The sequence below is a fragment of the Enhydra lutris genome, unplaced genomic scaffold (genome assembly GCF_002288905.1).
Source record: "Enhydra lutris kenyoni isolate GAN:26980312 unplaced genomic scaffold, ASM228890v2 scaffoldscaffold28, whole genome shotgun sequence".
Taxonomy (NCBI): domain Eukaryota; kingdom Metazoa; phylum Chordata; class Mammalia; order Carnivora; family Mustelidae; genus Enhydra; species Enhydra lutris.
In genome coordinates, this window is record NW_019154112.1 from 6,367,551 (window position 1) to 6,386,605 (window position 19,055).

Here is a 19,055-nt window from a genome sequence, read left to right on the forward strand (position 1 = left end):
GACCCTGAGATCATGACCTGAGCCAAAGGCAGAGGCTTAACCTACTGAGTCACCCAGGCGCCCCTCAACATATGTTTTTAAGAAATTATTACTTTAATAGTTTCCTCTAATCTTTTTCCTTCCTAGGTTGCTTGCTTTTTAAATTTTTTTTAAGAAAGTGGGCATTTGTAAATGGTCTAAACCATGAATTTGGGGCATCAAAACACCTACCAGAAAAATTTCCATAGGAAACTCCAGTGGGTACTGATTGAAAGAAATTCTGATACATTTGTTGATTCTCAGCACAACAACAGCAGTTAGAAATAGTAGGATGCTGGTAGAATTAGCTTTTGGGAGAGTTACACAGTAGTTAACTATGTTCTGAAAGAAAACAAAATTACAAAGGCTTAGTAAGGGGTATGATAATTGCCTCTATCTAGAAAATGACACTCTAGATTAGTTCAAAAAGAAATCCCTAAGCAGTGTTTCTGGGCACAAATGTCTTTATAAGTATTACTAGCACAGTGGAGGCAAATGGAAAGATGGAGATAGATATAGATATAGATATAGATATAGATATAGATATTTTTTTAAGTTGAAAAAGAGATACTAAAAGATAATAATGCCCAGTAAGGAGAGAATACACTTTAATGTTTCAGTGTAATGGAAGGGACCCAGGAGTTCTGTTTATCAGCCTACTCTTTTTACTAATTTTTCTAGACCACTGATGGATGTTCTTTAGCATGGCTCCTATGCCATTCTTGCATCAAGGGACAACGTAGCATCTTATATTCTTTAGATGTTTTAGGATACAGGTCTGCTATGAGGCATGTAGTGGGAAGAATTATGCTAGATTACAGTATTTTAAAAACCAACTTTTAATGTAAATCATGTTTGCCTGAAAGGGCTGGGCAAAATGGTTAATGCAACTGAGAACATGATACCACCGGCATCGGTATTTAATTACGACTGTAAATCCAGAAGAGATGAAATTATTTCTAAGACCTTGTTGACTAAGCCGCCTATGCAGCAATCTCTCCACTTGAGTCCACTCCCTTTTGGAGGCAAGGGGAGGGGCACCTGTATATCTGGGTGAGGGTAGAAATTACTCACATAGAAGAAGGAGATGGGGCCAGCGTGAAAACTAATCATAATCCCGAAGATGCAGGTCAGCTGGGACAGGATAATGTGTAGTGCCGTGGCAGCCAGGTAAGCGCTGATCGCAGCCTCCGGAAGGTACGTGGCGACGAAGCCAAAACCTAACAAGCCCATTGAGAGCTGCAGGAGGTTCGGGTGGAAAAGAAAACCGGAGTGAGACAGATTGTCACCAAACCAACAAAGGCATCACGAAAAAGTTCAATGAGGCCCCTGGGGTTAACTCTGCCCTCTCTTTTTCTCAGGACGGCAATTGATAAGGTCCGTCTTTGGTGTTGATTCAGGAGCTCTGCACCGCTGCGAGACCACACTTCCTTCCTGCTTCGGGAGCACCTACGCTGAAGTTCTTGCCCTAGCATCTATTGACCTTATTAATGTGAGGTTAACAGTGACCAAGTGGTGATTAGAACAAGCTTTTGCCTTTTTAAGGGCCCTTTTGTTAGATGTTTTGATAGCCCTTTTCAGGAGATGTTAATATCCCTGTGAGGAATGCGGCTTTTCACAAAGGGAAAAGACAAGTTAAAAAACCCCCAGGTTCCAGCTCAGACTGGTCGGCCTTTGACCTTTATCTTTACTAAGAATGATTAAACTGAATTTATGTCTTCAGGATTATATACATAATAGATAATATGTATATATAAGAAATAAATTCATTTCTATAAATCCAGTATATATAATAAATATAATTTATATATTATATATGCATATGTACATGTAAAATACCATATTACACTTAATATATAATTTGTATATTTACATTTTGAATAAATAAATGTAATGATATATTATATAATTAAACTTATAAAATTTATCTGATTATATATTTATATATAATTACATATAATAATTCTATATTTATATATAATTACATATGCCACAAATTATACATTAAATGTAGGTTACAATTCAGTATTTTATATGTACATGTGCATATATATGTTATATATGTATATTATATATATATATATATATATATATTATATATATATTTAAATATACAAAGGATCTAAAAGGGTAGACCCCAAACTATTAAAAAAGTTACTCTTGGGGAATGGGATTGAAAGTTGGGGCAATATTGGGGCACCTGGGTGGCTCAGTCAGTTAAGTGTCTGCCTTAGGCTCAGGTGGTGATCCCAGGGCCCTGGAATCAAGCCCATTATTTGTCGGGCTCCCTGCCTGTCCCTCTTCATTTGCCTCTCTCTCTCCATCAGCTTTTCCTCCAGCTCAGGTTCTCTTTCGCTCTCTCTCGCTCTCAAGTAAATAAATTAAATTTTAAAAAGGTTGGGGAAATATTTTAAGATTTATGCACTTTTTTATTATTTGACACTCTTGCAATATACGTGTTCATCTTATTTTTTTCCAAGTAGGCTCCACATCCAATGTGGGGATTGAACTCACGACCCTGAGGGCAAGAGTCACATGCTCTACTGACTGAGCCAGCCCTCCATCTTTTATAATAAAAAGCAATTTGAAAATTGTTGGATAGAGGGCTAGCCCCATTTCCCCTTAAGAAAGGAGGTTAAGAAAACTTGCACAGCTTAATGAAGAAGATGAGGAAAGATAAGTCTTGAAGCCTACTATAGTTAGCACTTCACCTCTCCTTCACTAGACGCTCTGAGAAAACCAACTTGGAAGAGTAAATCTTGGAGGTTTAAAAGCTTTTTGTTTTCAAGCTTTCAGTCAGTTGAGCACCATGTCTCTATTCTTTGATTATTATTGCCCAATATGCTCTGCTACTCTAATGGGGCCAGTCAGCTTCCTGTCTTTTGTGTGATTGGCTGATCTGTATCTATTTCTGTGTTTATGCATGAATCCCTCTTTTTTGCCCATTTCTGCCAATCCCTGTCCATCATTTCTTTCAAGAGCTCAATAAAATTCCTCTTCTCCAGGAGATGTGGTGAGAAGAGCATGATTCCTAGGGATGAAGAGCTTGGCTTCAATCCTGGCTCTGCCTCTCACAGGCTATGTGAGCTTGGACAAGTTAAGTAAACTCTCTGAGCCTGTTTCTTCATCCAGAAAAAATGAATAATACTCAACAGGCAGTGTTTTGTATGGATTACATTGTATAAAACATGTAAAACACTTAGCTCAAATCTGAGAGTAGTGACAGAGGCAAATACATTACCATTCACTTTTCATGCCATCTCTTCCTTCCACCTTGTAAGTGGCAAATACCTATAACCATAAAACTCTTTCTTGCTCAACTGTGTTGTGGCATCAGAATCTGTGTTGACCTAATTTTCTAAGCAGCGAATGTCAATCAGTCAGAGTTGGCCTATGACACAAAATCTATCACACATTCTTATAGAAAACAAGTACTAAATGTTCAGTGAATGAAGAGAAGTCTCAAAACACAGTTGTTTCCTTCACAGACAACTTCAACCAACTAAAGGTTATTCCTGTGCTTTACATTCTTTTGACATGGAACACTTCACTTTTATTAATATTAATATTAATTTGCACTTTAAAATTATCTAAAGCACAGATTCTGGAGATAGACAACCTTGAGCCTAATTCCCAGTTTGGGATCTTACTGGCTGTGTGACCTTGAGCAATTCATTTAACCTCACTATACCTTTTTTCCCCTTAAAACAAGGATCATAGTGGGCGCCTGGGTGGCTCAGTTGGTTGGGTGACTACCTTTGGCTCAGATCATGATCCTGGAGCCCCGGAATCAAGTCCCGAATCAGGCTCCCTGCTCAGGAGGGAGTCTGCTTCTCTCTCTGACCTTCTCCCACTCAAGCTTTCTCGCTCTCATTCTCAAATAATCAATAAATAGAATCTTAAAAAAAAAAGGGATCATAGTAATACCTACCCTCATACAAGGAGTTGTAAGGGTCAAACGAGAGGGATACATGTGAAGTATTTTGAACAGTGACTAACATATAACAATGAATGTTAGACATTTTCTAGTACGGACTTCTTTTTAAAATTTAAGCTTTTTATTTTAGATAACTATAAATCAATATGCAGTTGGGAGAAACATTACAGAGAAATCTATGTACTCTTTACTCAGTTTCCCCCACTGACAGCATCTTGCAAAATTATGGTTGACCCTTGAATACCACAGAAGTTAGGGGCAACACCCCCTCCCCAAACACACACAGTTGAAATCCATGTATAACTTTTTTCTTTTTTAAGACTTTATTTATTTGAGAGAGGGAAAATATGAACAGAGGGAGGGGCAAAGGGAGAGAGAGAAGCAGTCTCCTGGGCTGAGAAGGGAGCCCGATGCAGGGTTTGATCCCAGGACCCTGGGATCATGACTTGAGCGGAAGGTAGATGCCTAACCGACTGAGCCACCCAGCACCTCCCTCCAACATATAATTTTAGAGTCCCCCAAAACTTAACTCCTATTCTCCTACTATTGAGTGGAAGCCTTACCAATGACATAAACAGATGATTAACATTTGGTATATAGAAAATAAAGTATTATCAAAAAAATCATAAGGAAGAGAAAATACATTTACAATACTGTACAGTATTTATTTTTAAAAAATTGCATATAAGTGGGGCTGTGCAGTTCAAACTCATGTTGTTCAGGGGTCAATGGTAATTGTTTTAAATACTTCCTCTACATACATTTTGAACCACATCACAGTGTTATAATTTCATTTCAACCATCAAACATAATTTAGGAGGCATAAGAGGAGGAGGAAAATCTATTGTATTTATCCATATTTTTACTCTTTCCATTATTTTTTCTTCCTTCCTGATGTTCCAAGATTCTTTTATCATTTCCTGTTTAGAGAACTTCATTCACCATTCTTTTAAGGTAGGTCTGCTCCTAGCAAATTCTCTTAAGTTTTCCTTCCTCTGAGAATGTCTTGATTTCCCTGTGATTCTTTTTTTTTTTTTTTTTTTTTATTTGACAGAGAGATCACAAGCAGGCAGAGAGGCAGGCAGAGAGAGAGGAGGAAGCAGGCTCCCTGCTGAGCAGAGAGCCCGATGCGGGGCTCGATCCCAGGACCCTGAGATAATGACCTGAGCCAAAGGCAGCGGCTTAACCCACTGAGCCACCCAAGCGCCCCTTCCCTGTGATTCTTAAAGGATATTTTCGTTGGGTATATGATTTTGGACTGACATTTCTTTGCTTTTAGCAAACAGAAAATATTGTGTAACTTCCTTCTGGACTCTATGGTTTCTGATAAGAAATCTGCTGCCATTTGAGTTGCTCAGCCCCTGCCCCATTCCATAGGCAAAGTGTTTCTTTTACTGCTTTTGAGAGTTTTTTCATTGTCTTTAGTTTTTAAGAGATTGGCTATAATTTGTCTTAGGGTGGATTTCTATGGATTTATCTTGTTTGAAATTTTCTCAGCTTCTTGACTCTGGATGCTTACATCTTTTGCCAAATTTGGGGAGTTTTCAGCTGTTATTTCTTCAAGTAATTAAGCCCCCATCTTTTTTCTCCTCTCTTTCTGGGACTCTCATGATATAAATATTAGATGTGTTGTTATCGCCCTACTTGTCCCTGAGTCTCTGTTCATTATTTTTTCCAGTCTGTTTTCTCTCTGTTGTTGTTCCTATTGGGCAATTTCTATTGTTCTTTCTTTGAATTCATTCATTCTTTCCTGCCTTCTCTACTCTTCCAAAATTTCCATTTGTTTCTTCATATTTTCTGTTTATTTGCTGAGACTTTCTATTTTCGCACTTGTTTCAAACATGTTCATTATTGCTTGCTGAAGCATGTTTAGGATGGCTGCTTTAAAATCTTTGCCAGATAATCCTAACATCTCTGTCATCTCAGTGCTGGCATCTTTTTATTGTCTTTTTTCATTCAAGTTGAGATTTTTCTGGTTCTTGACATGACAAGTAATTTTCAGTTCAATGGTGGACATTTTGGACACTATGCTATGAGATGCTGGATCTTATTTAAACCTGTGTTTTACCTTACTTATTTTGACAAAGTGATGGCAGGGGAGAGGGCAGGTGCCATCTTGTTACTGCCTGTAGATGTAGATGTCCAGCTTCTCCCCTAAGCTTCCACCGACAGCTGTGGCAGTAAGGACTCTTCATTATTGCTGGGCAGGGGTAGGAGTTCTGGCTCCCACTAGCCCTCTGCTGATATTATCCTGGTTGGAAGAGATGAGAATACCTTACTTCTTCCCATTTGGCGTCCACTGACACTACAACAGAAGGGGTTGTCCTCTTCCGAAGGCCATCTCTGATACCACCCTAGTGAGGAGTAGGAAGAGGGTCTCATTATTGCACAGTGGGAATGAAAGTCTTGACTCCCTATTTGGCCTTCACTGACAACACCCCAGTTGGGGTTGTGGGTGTGCACTTCATTATGGGTGGGTAAGGGTGAAAGTCTGGACTCCTCAGTTGGCCTTTGTTGGCATGAGGGGGTTGATATCACAGTTTTGTTTTGTTTTTCCTTGGTGTTTGTCTGGAGTATAGTAGTTATACATAAAAGTTTTCAGCTTTGCTAGCCTTTTTTGGTGCTGTGGCTATAAAGAACAGACTTCTGTTAGGGCTTTGTGTGTGTGTGTGTATGTGTGTGTGCATAGGTATTAGCATTCGCGTTTCTGGCTTCCTTAGCACCAAGTTTGAAATATAAGAGGCAAAAAGAAAACCCTGGAAACTCACCATTGTGTTATTCCTTGGATCCTGAGGTTCTGAGCCAGTTTGCCTTCTCTCCACTATTCAGAGTCTTATGTTTGTGTTATATATAACGTTCCAAGGCTTTTAGTTGTACTTAGCAGGAGGCATAGGGAAAAGTAGATCTATTTCATCTTTCTGGAAATGGGATATCTTTTCCTTTATTAGATGAAAAAACTAAGGCTCAAAGGAGGCAAGAGAACATGCCCAGGGTCATGTAGAGAATTCATAGGTTGTTGATTTATATTCTGTTATTTTGTCTTCTCTTACAAGATTGATTTTTTTAACCATAGGAATTACATCTTCTTTTTTATTTTTGGTCTCTGTCAAAGTACCCAAATTCATATTTCTGTACCCAGTAGTTATCACATACTGATGCTTACTTACTATGTGACAGGCTCTGTGTTGAGTGCTTTACATGTATTTTCTCACTTAGTCCTCATAAGAACCCCATGAAATAAATGTTATTATTCCCATTTTATACATAAGGAAACCAAGGCCCATAAATGTAAGGTAATTTAAGTCAGTCGTATAGCTGGTATCTGGGCTAGACTTTGTAGGCTTTCTTTTTTTTTTTTTTAAGATTTTATTTATTTATTTGACAGACAGAGATCACAAGTAGGCAGAGAGGCAGGCAGAGAGAGAGGAGGAAGCAGGCTCCCTGCTGAGCAGAGAGCCCGATGCGGGACTTGATCCCAGGACCCTGGGATCATAACCTGAGCTGAAGGCAGAGGCTTTAACCCACTGAGCCACCCAGGCGCCCCGAATTTGTAGGCTTTCAATAAAACCTTATCTAATAAAAGATGGTTCCAGGAGAGATCAGCAAAAATTAGCTAGAGAGTAGATTGGTTGCAAAGAAAGAGAAATAAAGCTAGCATATATGACTTCTGTTCAATGGGTGAAGCTTTAGATGTTAGTCTCTGAGAGAAAATCAAAGACACACCAAAAATAAGTTTTGATATTTTAATAAGTCATTGATATTACTGTTAGCTGTGCTCCTGAAATTTTAAAAAAAGGATTCCAGATCTTGCTCTCATGCTTACTTAACCCAAAGTTTAGTACACGAGCTTAAGAGTGTTAGTCTTGTTGAAAGAATATAAAGACATTTTTAAAAAACATGAAATCATGAATAGAACTCTAGACCATAGTCCCTAGGACCTTCTTTAGACAAATGAGAATGTTCAGTGTCTCATCCTAAATCAATGGTGAATTGCTTCTGAGGAGGGGAGAAGTTTTGTCACTAAGGAGAGCCTATCCACACATCCTGTAAGTGTTCATAAATAAGCAACTAAAGTTCCAGATATATCACGACAGATAACAGGAGCAACAAAAGGAAGGGGTCCCTTTGTAGCTCCTTTATTTATTTATTACTTCTTCAGGGGTTCGGAGACTCTGATCCTACCTGAATAATCCCAGTCAGAAAAGTTGTGGATGCCACCACACTCAAGGATCTGTTATAGTCCGCAAGGAAGGAGGGCTTGGAAAAGTCATCCTTGATGAAAGTTCCCAGAATCAGGTTGCCATTGTTGAACGGGTACAACCTCAGCACATCAATCATCAGAGCACTCACAAGGAAGAAGGAACCTATGAAAGAAGGTGTTGGGGCAGAAAGTGCAGTTTTAAATCCAGGTAACCTGACATATTGAAAAATCAAAGCATGGTCTAATGTTGTTTTGTTTTTGATCTGAAGAACTTTTCTTTTTTGAAGGTGGCCATTGGAAAAGTAAGAAGGAGCAAAGAAAAGAACTCTGGTTCCACATGCCATGAGCATCTTCCAGAATTTAGATCTTGGTGGTACAGGTATTAACCTCTTTGCAATATGGGCACAAGGAGTGGGATTCAAAGGGAAATTGGCTGGAAATGAATATCAGGCTCAGCCACTGTACCTGCTCTTAGAGATGGTGAATGAAATTGAAATGGTAGGTAGGCAGATCAGAAAACAAAGCTAATCAATAATTATAAGAAAAATAGCACCTATCATTTGTGAAGGATTTATTAGTTGCAAAATGACAATGATATAAACCTGTTTCAAACATGATTTCATTCAGTCCTCCAATCTACATAGTCACATATGGGAGTAAAGGCAAATCTTACCTTTAAATTACCTAACAGAAACAAAACTCCTGTATCCTTATTATCAGTATCTGGAAATGATTGTGCTATGCCCCCAGGAACTTGGAAATATGGGAATAAATTGTCCTCTCAGTCTCCCAATGTAAAATCAATACATAATGGATTTTAGTAAAGACATGTGATACTGTCCTTTAAAAAGGCAGGATAGCACTCTGCATCTAGAATAATGGGGTGGTAATCAGACTGAATATACAAATGTATCTGGAGAAAAAGTGTGTCCGTCAAAATGATCAGTGCTGGTTGGGTGGTCAGTTGTTCAGTGGGGAAGCCAAGAAAAAGGCCTTTACTAAGTAGATGTTGACAATGCCCTTTCAAGATTATTGCACATTTTGTGGTTTGATTGCTATGACGGTTTACCTAAGTGAAGAAAATATGCTGCTTGTATGACTTTCAACTAGTTTGGTCCCTGTAAAAGTTATTTCTAATTATAAATTAGTAGATGCACTTCTGACTCAGGGAAGGAAAGTGCTTGTCCTACGGATTTGAGTGCTTTGCTTACATGACAGCCTTTTCTCATTGTAAATTAATAAGGTAATATAGTTATTGAAATGTAGGCCCATGGACTTGGGTTATTACAGGTCTAGCTGAAAGATGGATCTACTCTAGGAATATTGGCAAACTTGCCTCTGGATCTTCTGGGTTGAGGGCAGTCAGATTTCAATGTGTGTTAATTTCACCAGGGAAAGTACCCCTGCTGTCTAGTTCCTTTGGGAAAGTGCTAGCCGACTCTGTCTGGCAGTGACATTGATAATGGCACAGTCTCTGAAATCTGAACACTCACCCTATGGATAGAATGTCCATCTTCTGCCTCCTTTTATCCTACCTTAAACATAGCAATAAGGAAATGATTGAGGCAGAAAGTCCATCCACCCCCTGTAGTTCTAGTGCTGAACTCACCAATGGACATTTGATGACATGATCCCAAAATGATGTAAATTACTGAAGAACAGAAAGCCGCATAACAGACATTGAGAGGAGGAATCAGTTGCCTCGTCAGCAAGCTAAATGTCAGGGCTGAAAAACAAGATAATTCAAGTAAGAAAAGTTAGGCTGGCTTTTCAAAGTCACCTTTAATGAAAACTGTAAAGAATATTGAAAATAAAAATGATCTACGTGTCTAGCTGCTGAGTGTGGTAATAAGATCTCTTAACCTGCAGCCCGTCATTAGTGCCTTTTATTACCTCCTTTGATATCTAGCTTCTCCTCCTACTTTACCACATGCTTTTACACCTCAGTTCTAAATCACAGGCTTAAACACCTCTCCTTTCAAGGTCTTCATGCTAATCATGGAAAACAGATGTCACAAGAATAAGACCTCTGATTCCAGCAGCTGAGAAACAGCCCCATTTCACACCTTGTCTAATAGCAGAAGGCCCAGGCATCCTCCAGGACTGGAAATAAAGCTGGAGAACAAGAGAAAAATCATATGTAACTGGCTTGATTCCACATTGGTATGTGCAGTCTCTCTTTCATATGACAATCACTTAGGTCTCTTTCTTCAACAACTCCTTCAATGCTTACTTTCTTTTCCAAGAACACCATGAGAATTGGTAATTTTGAAGCAAATGGATTAACATGCATGGTGTCATTCTTTCATCCTTTGATGTAACAAGCCCACAGCTCCTGCCCTAAGGGTGTATCTTCTTCTTCTTCTTCTTCTTTTTTTTTTTTTTTTTTTAAGATTTTATTTGTCAGAGAGAGAGAGAGAGAGATCACAAGTAGGCCGAGAGGCAGGCAGAGGCAGAGGGAGAAGCAGGTTCCCTGCTGAGCAAGGAGCCCGATGCGGGACTCGATCCCAGGACGCTGGGATCATGACCTGAGCCGAAGGCAGCCGCTTAACCAACTGAGCCACCCAGGCGTCCCTTCTTCTTCTTTTTTTGAAAGAGAGAGAGAGAGAGAGCACGTGTACATGTGCAAGGGCAGGGGAGGATTGGGGTGGGGCAGAGGGTGAGGGAGAGAGAGAATCTTGAGCAGTTTCCTTCCCAGCATGGAGCTCCATGCGTGGCTCAATCTCATGATCCTGAGATCACAACCTGAGTCAAAATCAAGAGTCTAACAACCAGCCGACTGAGCCGCCCAGGCACCCCTGGGCCATCTATCTTCAACTTACATCATACCATGTGCTCGCTTGAATTCAGTTATGAGTTCAGTGAGCCAATTTAGTGTCTTAGACAAGAAAGGTTTTGTGTGTGTGTGTGTGTGTGTGTGTGTGTGTGTGTATAGAAGTTCAAACATGTACAAAAACAGTATAATGGGCTCCCATTATACCCATCATCTGCTAAAACAGTGGTCAACTCATGGCCAATCTTGTCTCATCTATTCCCTCACTCCTCTCCCACTTCATATTATTTTTAAGCAAATCCAAGACAGGAAATTATTTCATCTGGTGATATTTCAGTACATATCTTTAAAAGAAGACCCTCTTATTTTTTTTTAAAGATTTTATTTATTTATTTGACAGAGAAAGACACAGTGAGAGAGGAAACACAAACAGGGGGAGTGGGAGAAGGAGAAGCAGGCTTCCCGCTGAGCAGAGAGCCCAATGTGGGGCTCGATCAGGACCTGAGCCAAAGGCAGACACTTAAGACTGAGCCACCCAGGCACCCCAACTCTCTTATTTTTTTTAAAGCAATCTCTACACCCAATGTGGGGCTCAAACTCACGACCCTGATATCAAGAGTCTTGTACTCTACTGATTGAGCCAACCAGGTGCCCCAAAAGAAGACCCTCTTTTATTTCACTTATTTATTTATTTTTAACTATTTTATTTATTTGAGAGAGAGAGCATGAACAGGGGCAGAGGCAGAGGGAGAGGGAGAAGGAGAGGGAGAAGCAGATTCCCCACTGAGTAGGGAGTCCAGTGCAGGACTTGATCCCAGGACTCTAGGATCATGACCTGAGCTGAAGGCAGACACTTAACCAGCTGAGCCACTCAGGCGCCCTAGAATACCCTCTTTTAATTTAACTACAATACCATCATTATACCTAAGAAATTAATAATGGTTCTCTATCAAATATCCAGTCAACGGTCAAATTTCCCTGCTTATTTCATAAATGGTTGTTGTAGTAGAGAACCCCTAAGATGATCTGTAATGGCTAATTAGTTTTCCTGCCTCTGTGTGATCCTCACCCCTTAAGTGTGGGATGGACCTAGTAACTTGCATCTCATAAACAGACTACAACAAAGATGATAGGATGTCACTTTTGAGAGTAGATTGCAAGAAGACTGTGGGTTCTATCTTGGTTTCTCTTTGACTCATTGTCTCTTTCATCTAGGCCACCAGCTGCCACAGTTGGCTTCAAGAATGTGTGACCTATAAAATTAAACTGGGCTTAGAAGGCACCACACTTGGCTTAATGCTCTAGTCTGACCATCTTGAAATTCTGAATATTTTTTGGACTAGGGGTTCTGCATGTAGCTGATCCTGCCAGCTGCCATATTAGGACGGCACTCAAGTGCTCTTGGAGATGAAGGCCCACAAGGTGAGAAACCCAGGCCTGTCAGCAGACACACGAGCGAGCCTGAGGACTGATCTCCAGCCTCTGTGGAGCCTTGAGATGACCGACAGCTTGACTACAACCACATGAGAAACCTTCAGCCAAAGATTTGGGGTGATCTTTAAAAAAATTTTTTGCTATTATATGTTGTACTATCTTTGACAATCTTTATCAGATTCAAATGAAGTTCTCACATTGGTTGATATGTCTCTTAGATCTTTGTAATTTATAATTTCTCCTTCCACATTTTTTTTTCCCTAAGCAAGGTTCTAATGATTGCAAAAACAAAAAACCAAACCACCTCCCTCAAGCCCCTCCCACACACACAGAAAAATTGCTCAAATTAGCTTAAGCAAAACAGGAAATTTACTAAAAGTGTACAAAGGACAGTTAGGCCTCATCAGAGACTGGAACCGGAACTAAAAAAACCATCAGGATCCAAGGCAGTGATCTCCCTATTTTCTTTGTCTCCAGGCTTGCACAGTCTCCTGTCTTTGTTTCCAGTTTGGGGCCACTGTGAACAACATTGCCATGAATATTCTTGTACATGCCTCTTGGTGCATCAAAGTACAAGTTCCTTGGGATTCTATATTCTGAAGCATAATTGCTGGGGCATTTTTCCAGAACATGCCAACCTGTTTTCCAAATGGTTATACAACTTACACTTCCACCAGCATTGTATGACAGTTCCCATCATCTACATCTGTGTTAGTACATGATAGTGTCAGATTTTAAATTTTAGTGTGTATGAGTTAGTGTGTAACTCATTTGAACCTCACTTTTCACTTCACTGATTGTCAGTAATGTTGATCAGTCTCATTGAGTTGTTTCCTTACAGATTTGTAGGAGTATATATATTACAGATTTAAATCCTTTGTTGGGTACATGTATTACAAATACCTCTCCAATTCTGTGGTTTGTCATTCAATCTTTATGTGTCTTTGAATGAACAAGACTTTTACTTAATTCAATTTATTAGTCTTTTCCTTTTAAGCAGGCTAGTGCTTCTTATGTCGTCTTTGAGAAATCATTTTCTACTTCAAGATCATGAAAATATTCTTTTACATAATTCTAAAAATCCTTGATTGTTTTACCTTTCACATTTAGGCCTTTAATCTACCAGGAATAGATTTTTATGTATGGCATAGGGAAGATGTCTAAAAATTGTGGGTTTTTTGGTGCTGTTTTTGTTGTTTTTAGTAGGTTCCTGCACAGCATGGAGCCAATGTGGGGCTTGAATTCATGACCCTGAGATCAAGAGCTGAGCTGAGATCAAGAGTCACACACTTAACTGAGCCACTCAGGTGCTCCTAAAAATTATTTTTTCATGTAAGTATCCAATTGTTTCATATCATTCATTAAGAAGTTTGTTTCTATAGTGAAACATATGATATAAAGTATGCAACATATATTTGTATGACTCTTTTCTGTTCCATTGGTCTGATTGTTACTGTAATACCACACCATCTTGCTATTTTGTAGGAATTAGTTTAGTAATAGTTTTGATAATTTAAGTCAAAAATGCCTATTTTTGTTGTGAAATATAATATACATATAGAAAGTGCATTAAAATAAATGTTGATGGGGTGCCTGGGTGGCTCAGTCTGTTGAGTAACTAACACTTGGTTTCGGCTCAGGTCATGATCTCCGGGTGTGGGATCAAGCCCTGGGTTGTGTTCTGTGCTCAGGAGGAGTCTGCTTGGGATTCTCTCCCTCTGTTCCTCCCTTAACTCATGAGCTCTCTCACATGCACTCTCTCCCTTTCTCTCAAATAAATAAATCTTAAAAAAAAAAATAGATGTTGGGGCACCTGGGTGGCTCAGTGGGTTAAGCCTCTGCCTCCAGCTCAGGTCATGATCCCAGGGTCCTGGGATCGAGCCCCTCATTGGGCTCTCTGCTCAGCAGGGAGCCTGCTTCCCTCTCTCTCTGCCTGCCTCTCTGCCTGCTTGTGATTTCTGTCTGTCAAATAAATAAATAAAATCTTAAAAAAAATAGATATTGAGCTGAATGAATACTTATAAAACAAACACCTTTGTTACCACCATCCAGGTCTTTGTTATAATTCCACCTGTTCCCACAAAGGTATTCATTATTTTGACTTGGTGATAAAAATTTATTTGCTTTTCTTTATAGCTTTACCAGTAGTATACATATTTCTAAACAATAGAGTTTAGTTCAGTATGCATTTTCAGTTTGAATTTTTTATATATATATATATATATATATATATATATATATTTTTTTTTTTTTTTTTTTTAAGGAATTTATTCATTTGACAGAGAGAGACATAACAAGAGAGGGAACACAAGCAGGGAAAGTAGGAGAGGGAGAAGCAGGCTTCCTGCTGAGCAGGGAGCCCGAAGCAGGGCTCGATCCCAGGACCCTGTGATCATGACTTGAACTGAAGGCAGATGCTTAATGACTGAGCCACCCAGGTGCCTGAGTTTGAATTTTATATTAATGGAGTTACACTGTATGTAATTTTAATTTCTGCTTCTTTTGCTCAGTATCATGTGTATAGAACCACGCCATGTTGTGGTGAGTGCCTGAGATTGCTCATGTTCCTTGCACGTATTCCAATATACACATATAAGAATGTTTATTTATTCTGTCTACTTTCGGTGGACATTATCTTGAATATTATAACTTTATATTAAGTCTTGATAATTGGAGGAGCAGGTCTTCCCACGCTATTCTTTCAAAAGAACATGGCCATTCTTGGCTTTTTGCATTTACACATACATTTTAGAATCTGCTTATAATGTTCCATTAAAACATGCTGTTGGGGGGGCGCCTGGGTGGCTCAGTGGGTTAAAGCCTCTGCCTTCGGCTCAGGTCATGATCTCAGGGTCCTGGGATCGAGCCCTGCATCGGGCTCTCTGCTCAGCATGGAGCCCGCTTCCCCTTTCTCTCTGCCTGCCTCTCTGCCTACTTGTGATCTCTGTCTATAAAATAAATAAATAAAATCTTTTTAAAAATGCTGTTGTGGGGGCACCTGGGTGGCTCAGTGGTTAAGCCTCTGCCTTCAGCTCAGGTCATGATCTCAGGGTCCTGGGATTGAGTCCCACATCGGGCTCTCTGCTCTGCAGGGAGCCTGCTTCCTCCTCTCTCTCTCTCTCTCTGCTTGCCTCTCTGCCCACTTGTGATCTCTCTCTGTCAAATAAATAAAATCTTAAAAAAAAATGCTGTTGGGATCTATTCATTACATAGATTGTAATGAATCTATGAAGTTTATTTTGAGAGAACTGAGATCTTTAAATATTGAGTCTTCTAACTCCTATTTCTCCATTAATTTCAACTAAGTTAGTTAATTAATATTACTCAGTAAACTATAATTTCTCTAAAGAGGACTTACATATCTTTTCTTAGTTTCATTACAACTTATTCCATATTTTTATGCTTTTGGTAAATGTTATCTTTTTTTAAAAAAATTTCACTATCTGTTCCCTGCAGGTATGTAAGAATATACTTGATTTTTATATACTGATCTTGTATCCAGCAAACTAGATAAAGTCTTATTAGTTCTATTAATTATTTGTAGATTATTTTCTTCATTAGAAAAATCATCATCTATAACTAATGAAGTTTTATTTCTTCCTTTACAATCTTTATACTCATATTTCTTTTTCTGGCTTTAATGTGCTATCTATGAATTCAAGTATAATGTTGAATAGCCCCTACTTACTCTTTAAAAAAAATATATATCATATTGATTTATGTTTTAAGTAAGCTCTATACTCAATGTGGGGCTTAAACTCATGACTCTGGGATTATGAGTTGCACAGTCCACCAACTGAGCCAGTCAGGCGTCCCATCCCTTATTTACTCTTGATAAGCAACATAGAGCACAAAGAGAAAGTCTTTTGAAATGTAGGTTTCTTTCTTTCTTTCTTTCTTTTTTTTTTAAGATTTATTCATTTATTTTAGAGAGAGAGTAAGCAGGAGTAGGGGCAGAGGGTGAGGAAGAGAGAATACTCAAGCAGACTCCCTGCTGAGAGCAGACCCAGATGCAGGGCTCAATCCCAGGACCCCAAGATCATGACCTGAGCTGAAATCAGGAGTTGGCTGCCCAACTAACTGAGCCACCCAGGCACGCTGAAATGTAGGATTTCAAATAACTTACCAATACAGGGAAGTGAGAGAATTACTTGGGGAACCCTGAGAACTAAGTGGTCTAATCTTGGTTAAGCTTAGGCTGTGAAGAAATAAAGGGAAACCAAGTTTCCAAACTTCCCACTACCTTCAAAAATTGTTAAATTTTGAACTAATTTTAGACTTACAGAAAAGTTTCAAAAATAATAGAGTTCCCATTAATCCTTTCTTAGCTTGTAATGTTAGTATTTTATATAGTCATTGTATAATTATCAGAATCAGGAAATTAACATTATAAATTAACTAAAGACTTTATTTGACTCTCATTAGTTGTTCCACTAATTTCCATTTTCTGTTAGGGACTCTATCCAGAATCCCACATTCATTTTAGTTGTTATTTCTCCTCAGCCCTGCAATCTATAATAGTTCCTCAGTCTTTACTTGATTTTGACACTTTGAAAGAATATTAACAGATCAATTATTTTGCCAAATGCTCCTCATTCTGGGGTGGTCTTTATTTCTGCATGATAGTACAAGTTTACACGTTTTTGGCGAGAATGCTACAGACATAATGTTGTGTCCTTCTTAGTGTGTCATATCACAGGATCATAAAATCTCTGTATGTCTTACTACTGGTGATGACATAGCATTGATTATTTGGTTCAGGTTGTTTCTCTCAAGTTCTCTACTTGTAGAGTAGAGAAGTAGTTAGCAATTATCTTGAGAAAGAATCTTCAAAACTACACAGATCTCCTTACATAGTTTGCAAACTTTCATCCACTAATTTTAACATCTGTTAGTGGATTTTATCCATGAAAATTACTAGTGTGGTGTTTCTCTAATGGTGATTTTCTACCTTCTTTTATGTTTATAAATTGGAATTGTACTGTAAGGAAGATCTAGAACTTTTTATTATTTTTAATTTTTAATTTTTAAATTTTTAAAAAAAGATTTTATTTTTTATTTGACAGACAGAGATCACAAGTAGGCAGAGAGGCAGGCAGAGAGAGAGAGGGAAGCAGGCTCCCCACTGAGCAGAGAGCCTGATGTGGGGCTCAATCCCAGGACCCTGGGATCATGACCTGAGCCGAAGGCAGAGGCTTTAACCCACTGAGCCACCCAGGTGCACCAACATCTAGAACTTCTTAAATAAGTTCTTCGCCATGTAGTATTTTTGTTTCATTTGAAGGAAATTATTAAGTTGTCAGATACTACCTATTTAAGTATAAATAAAACTTTTGAATTATTTATACAACAAATTCTTTCTTTCTTTTTTTTTTAAAGATTTTATTTATTTATTTGACAGACAGATCGTAAGTAGACAGAGAGGCAGGCAGAGGGAGAGGGAGAAGCAGGCTCCCCGCTGAGCAGAGAGCCCGATGTGGGGCTGGATCCCAGGACCCTGGGATCATGACCTGAGCCAAAGGCAGAGGCTTTAACCCACTGAGCCACCCAGGCACCCCCAACAAATTATTTCATTATTCACACTACTTAAAATAATACACAATCCCTTAGTTAGCAAGAGTTGCTCAGATTCATTCATTCATGTAGTTATGTAATTATTATTATTCATGAAAGATCTTGTGTACCCACTATGTGTTAGATACTATGCTGGATGCTAGGTAAACTTATATATCTATTCTCCCTTTGGTATGAAATTACACTGATAATTTGGTACTTTAGCAATGGGATGTCCTCAATTTTCACCATAAATGCAGGACCTTTGATAAGTGGGAGTCAGTTGAGGACTCGCAGTTAAAGCATCAGGCCCAAGAGTTCAGGTCTTCCATTATAGCCCTCTAGAGACTTTCTGATACTTTTCTGGAAGTGAATGTACCCATACAAATGGAACATTTTGGTTTATAGCTGCCACACGGAAATTTTACAAGGTACTCCTTTATATTGGGAATGCAAGGCTGGCTCAATATTTAAAAATCAATTAATGTAATCTACCATATTAATAATCTAAAGAGAAAAATCACATGCTCATATCAATAATGCAGAAAAAGCATTTGAGAAAATACACCATCCATTCAAGATAAAAATTCTCAGCAAGCTAGAATAGATGGAAATTTCCTTCACCTAATAAAGGGCATCTACAAAAATCCTACAGCTAATATCATACTTAATGGTGAAAGATTGAATGCTTTCCCTCCTAAGATCAGGAACATGGCAAAAACGTCTATTCTCAGAGAACCACTCTTTTTCAGCATAGTATTGGAAATCTTAGCTAGCACAATAAGCAAGAAAAAGTCATAAAGGCCATTCAGATTAAAAAGAAATACAACTGTCCTTATTTATAGGTGACATGATTATCGATGTAGTAAACCCCAAGGAAAAAAGATTATGAGAGTTAGTAAATGAGTTGCAGGATACAAGACGAACACAAAAATCAATTGTATTTCTATATGTAAACAATGAACAACTGGAAAACAAAACTGTTTTTAATTACTACAAACAATAACTCCTCCAAATGAAATGCTTAGATATAATTCTAACAAAACATGTGTAAGATCTGTATGCTGAAAACTACAAATGCTAATGAAGGAAATCAAAGAAGACCAAAATAAATGGAGAGATATACTGTGATCATGGAT

The 19,055-nt window shown here is 38.6% G+C and overlaps 1 protein-coding gene across 1 annotated transcript in view; it reads right to left on the bottom strand.

The window, feature by feature from the left end:
* Window positions 1–19,055, bottom strand: part of LOC111152460 (solute carrier family 26 member 8) — a 78,058-nt gene that overhangs the window by 37,379 nt on the left and 21,624 nt on the right. The window contains 4 exon segments of the mRNA XM_022510952.1: window positions 211–360; window positions 1,093–1,257; window positions 8,138–8,319; window positions 9,766–9,882. Coding sequence (XP_022366660.1) covers window positions 211–360; window positions 1,093–1,257; window positions 8,138–8,319; window positions 9,766–9,882 — 614 coding nt within the window.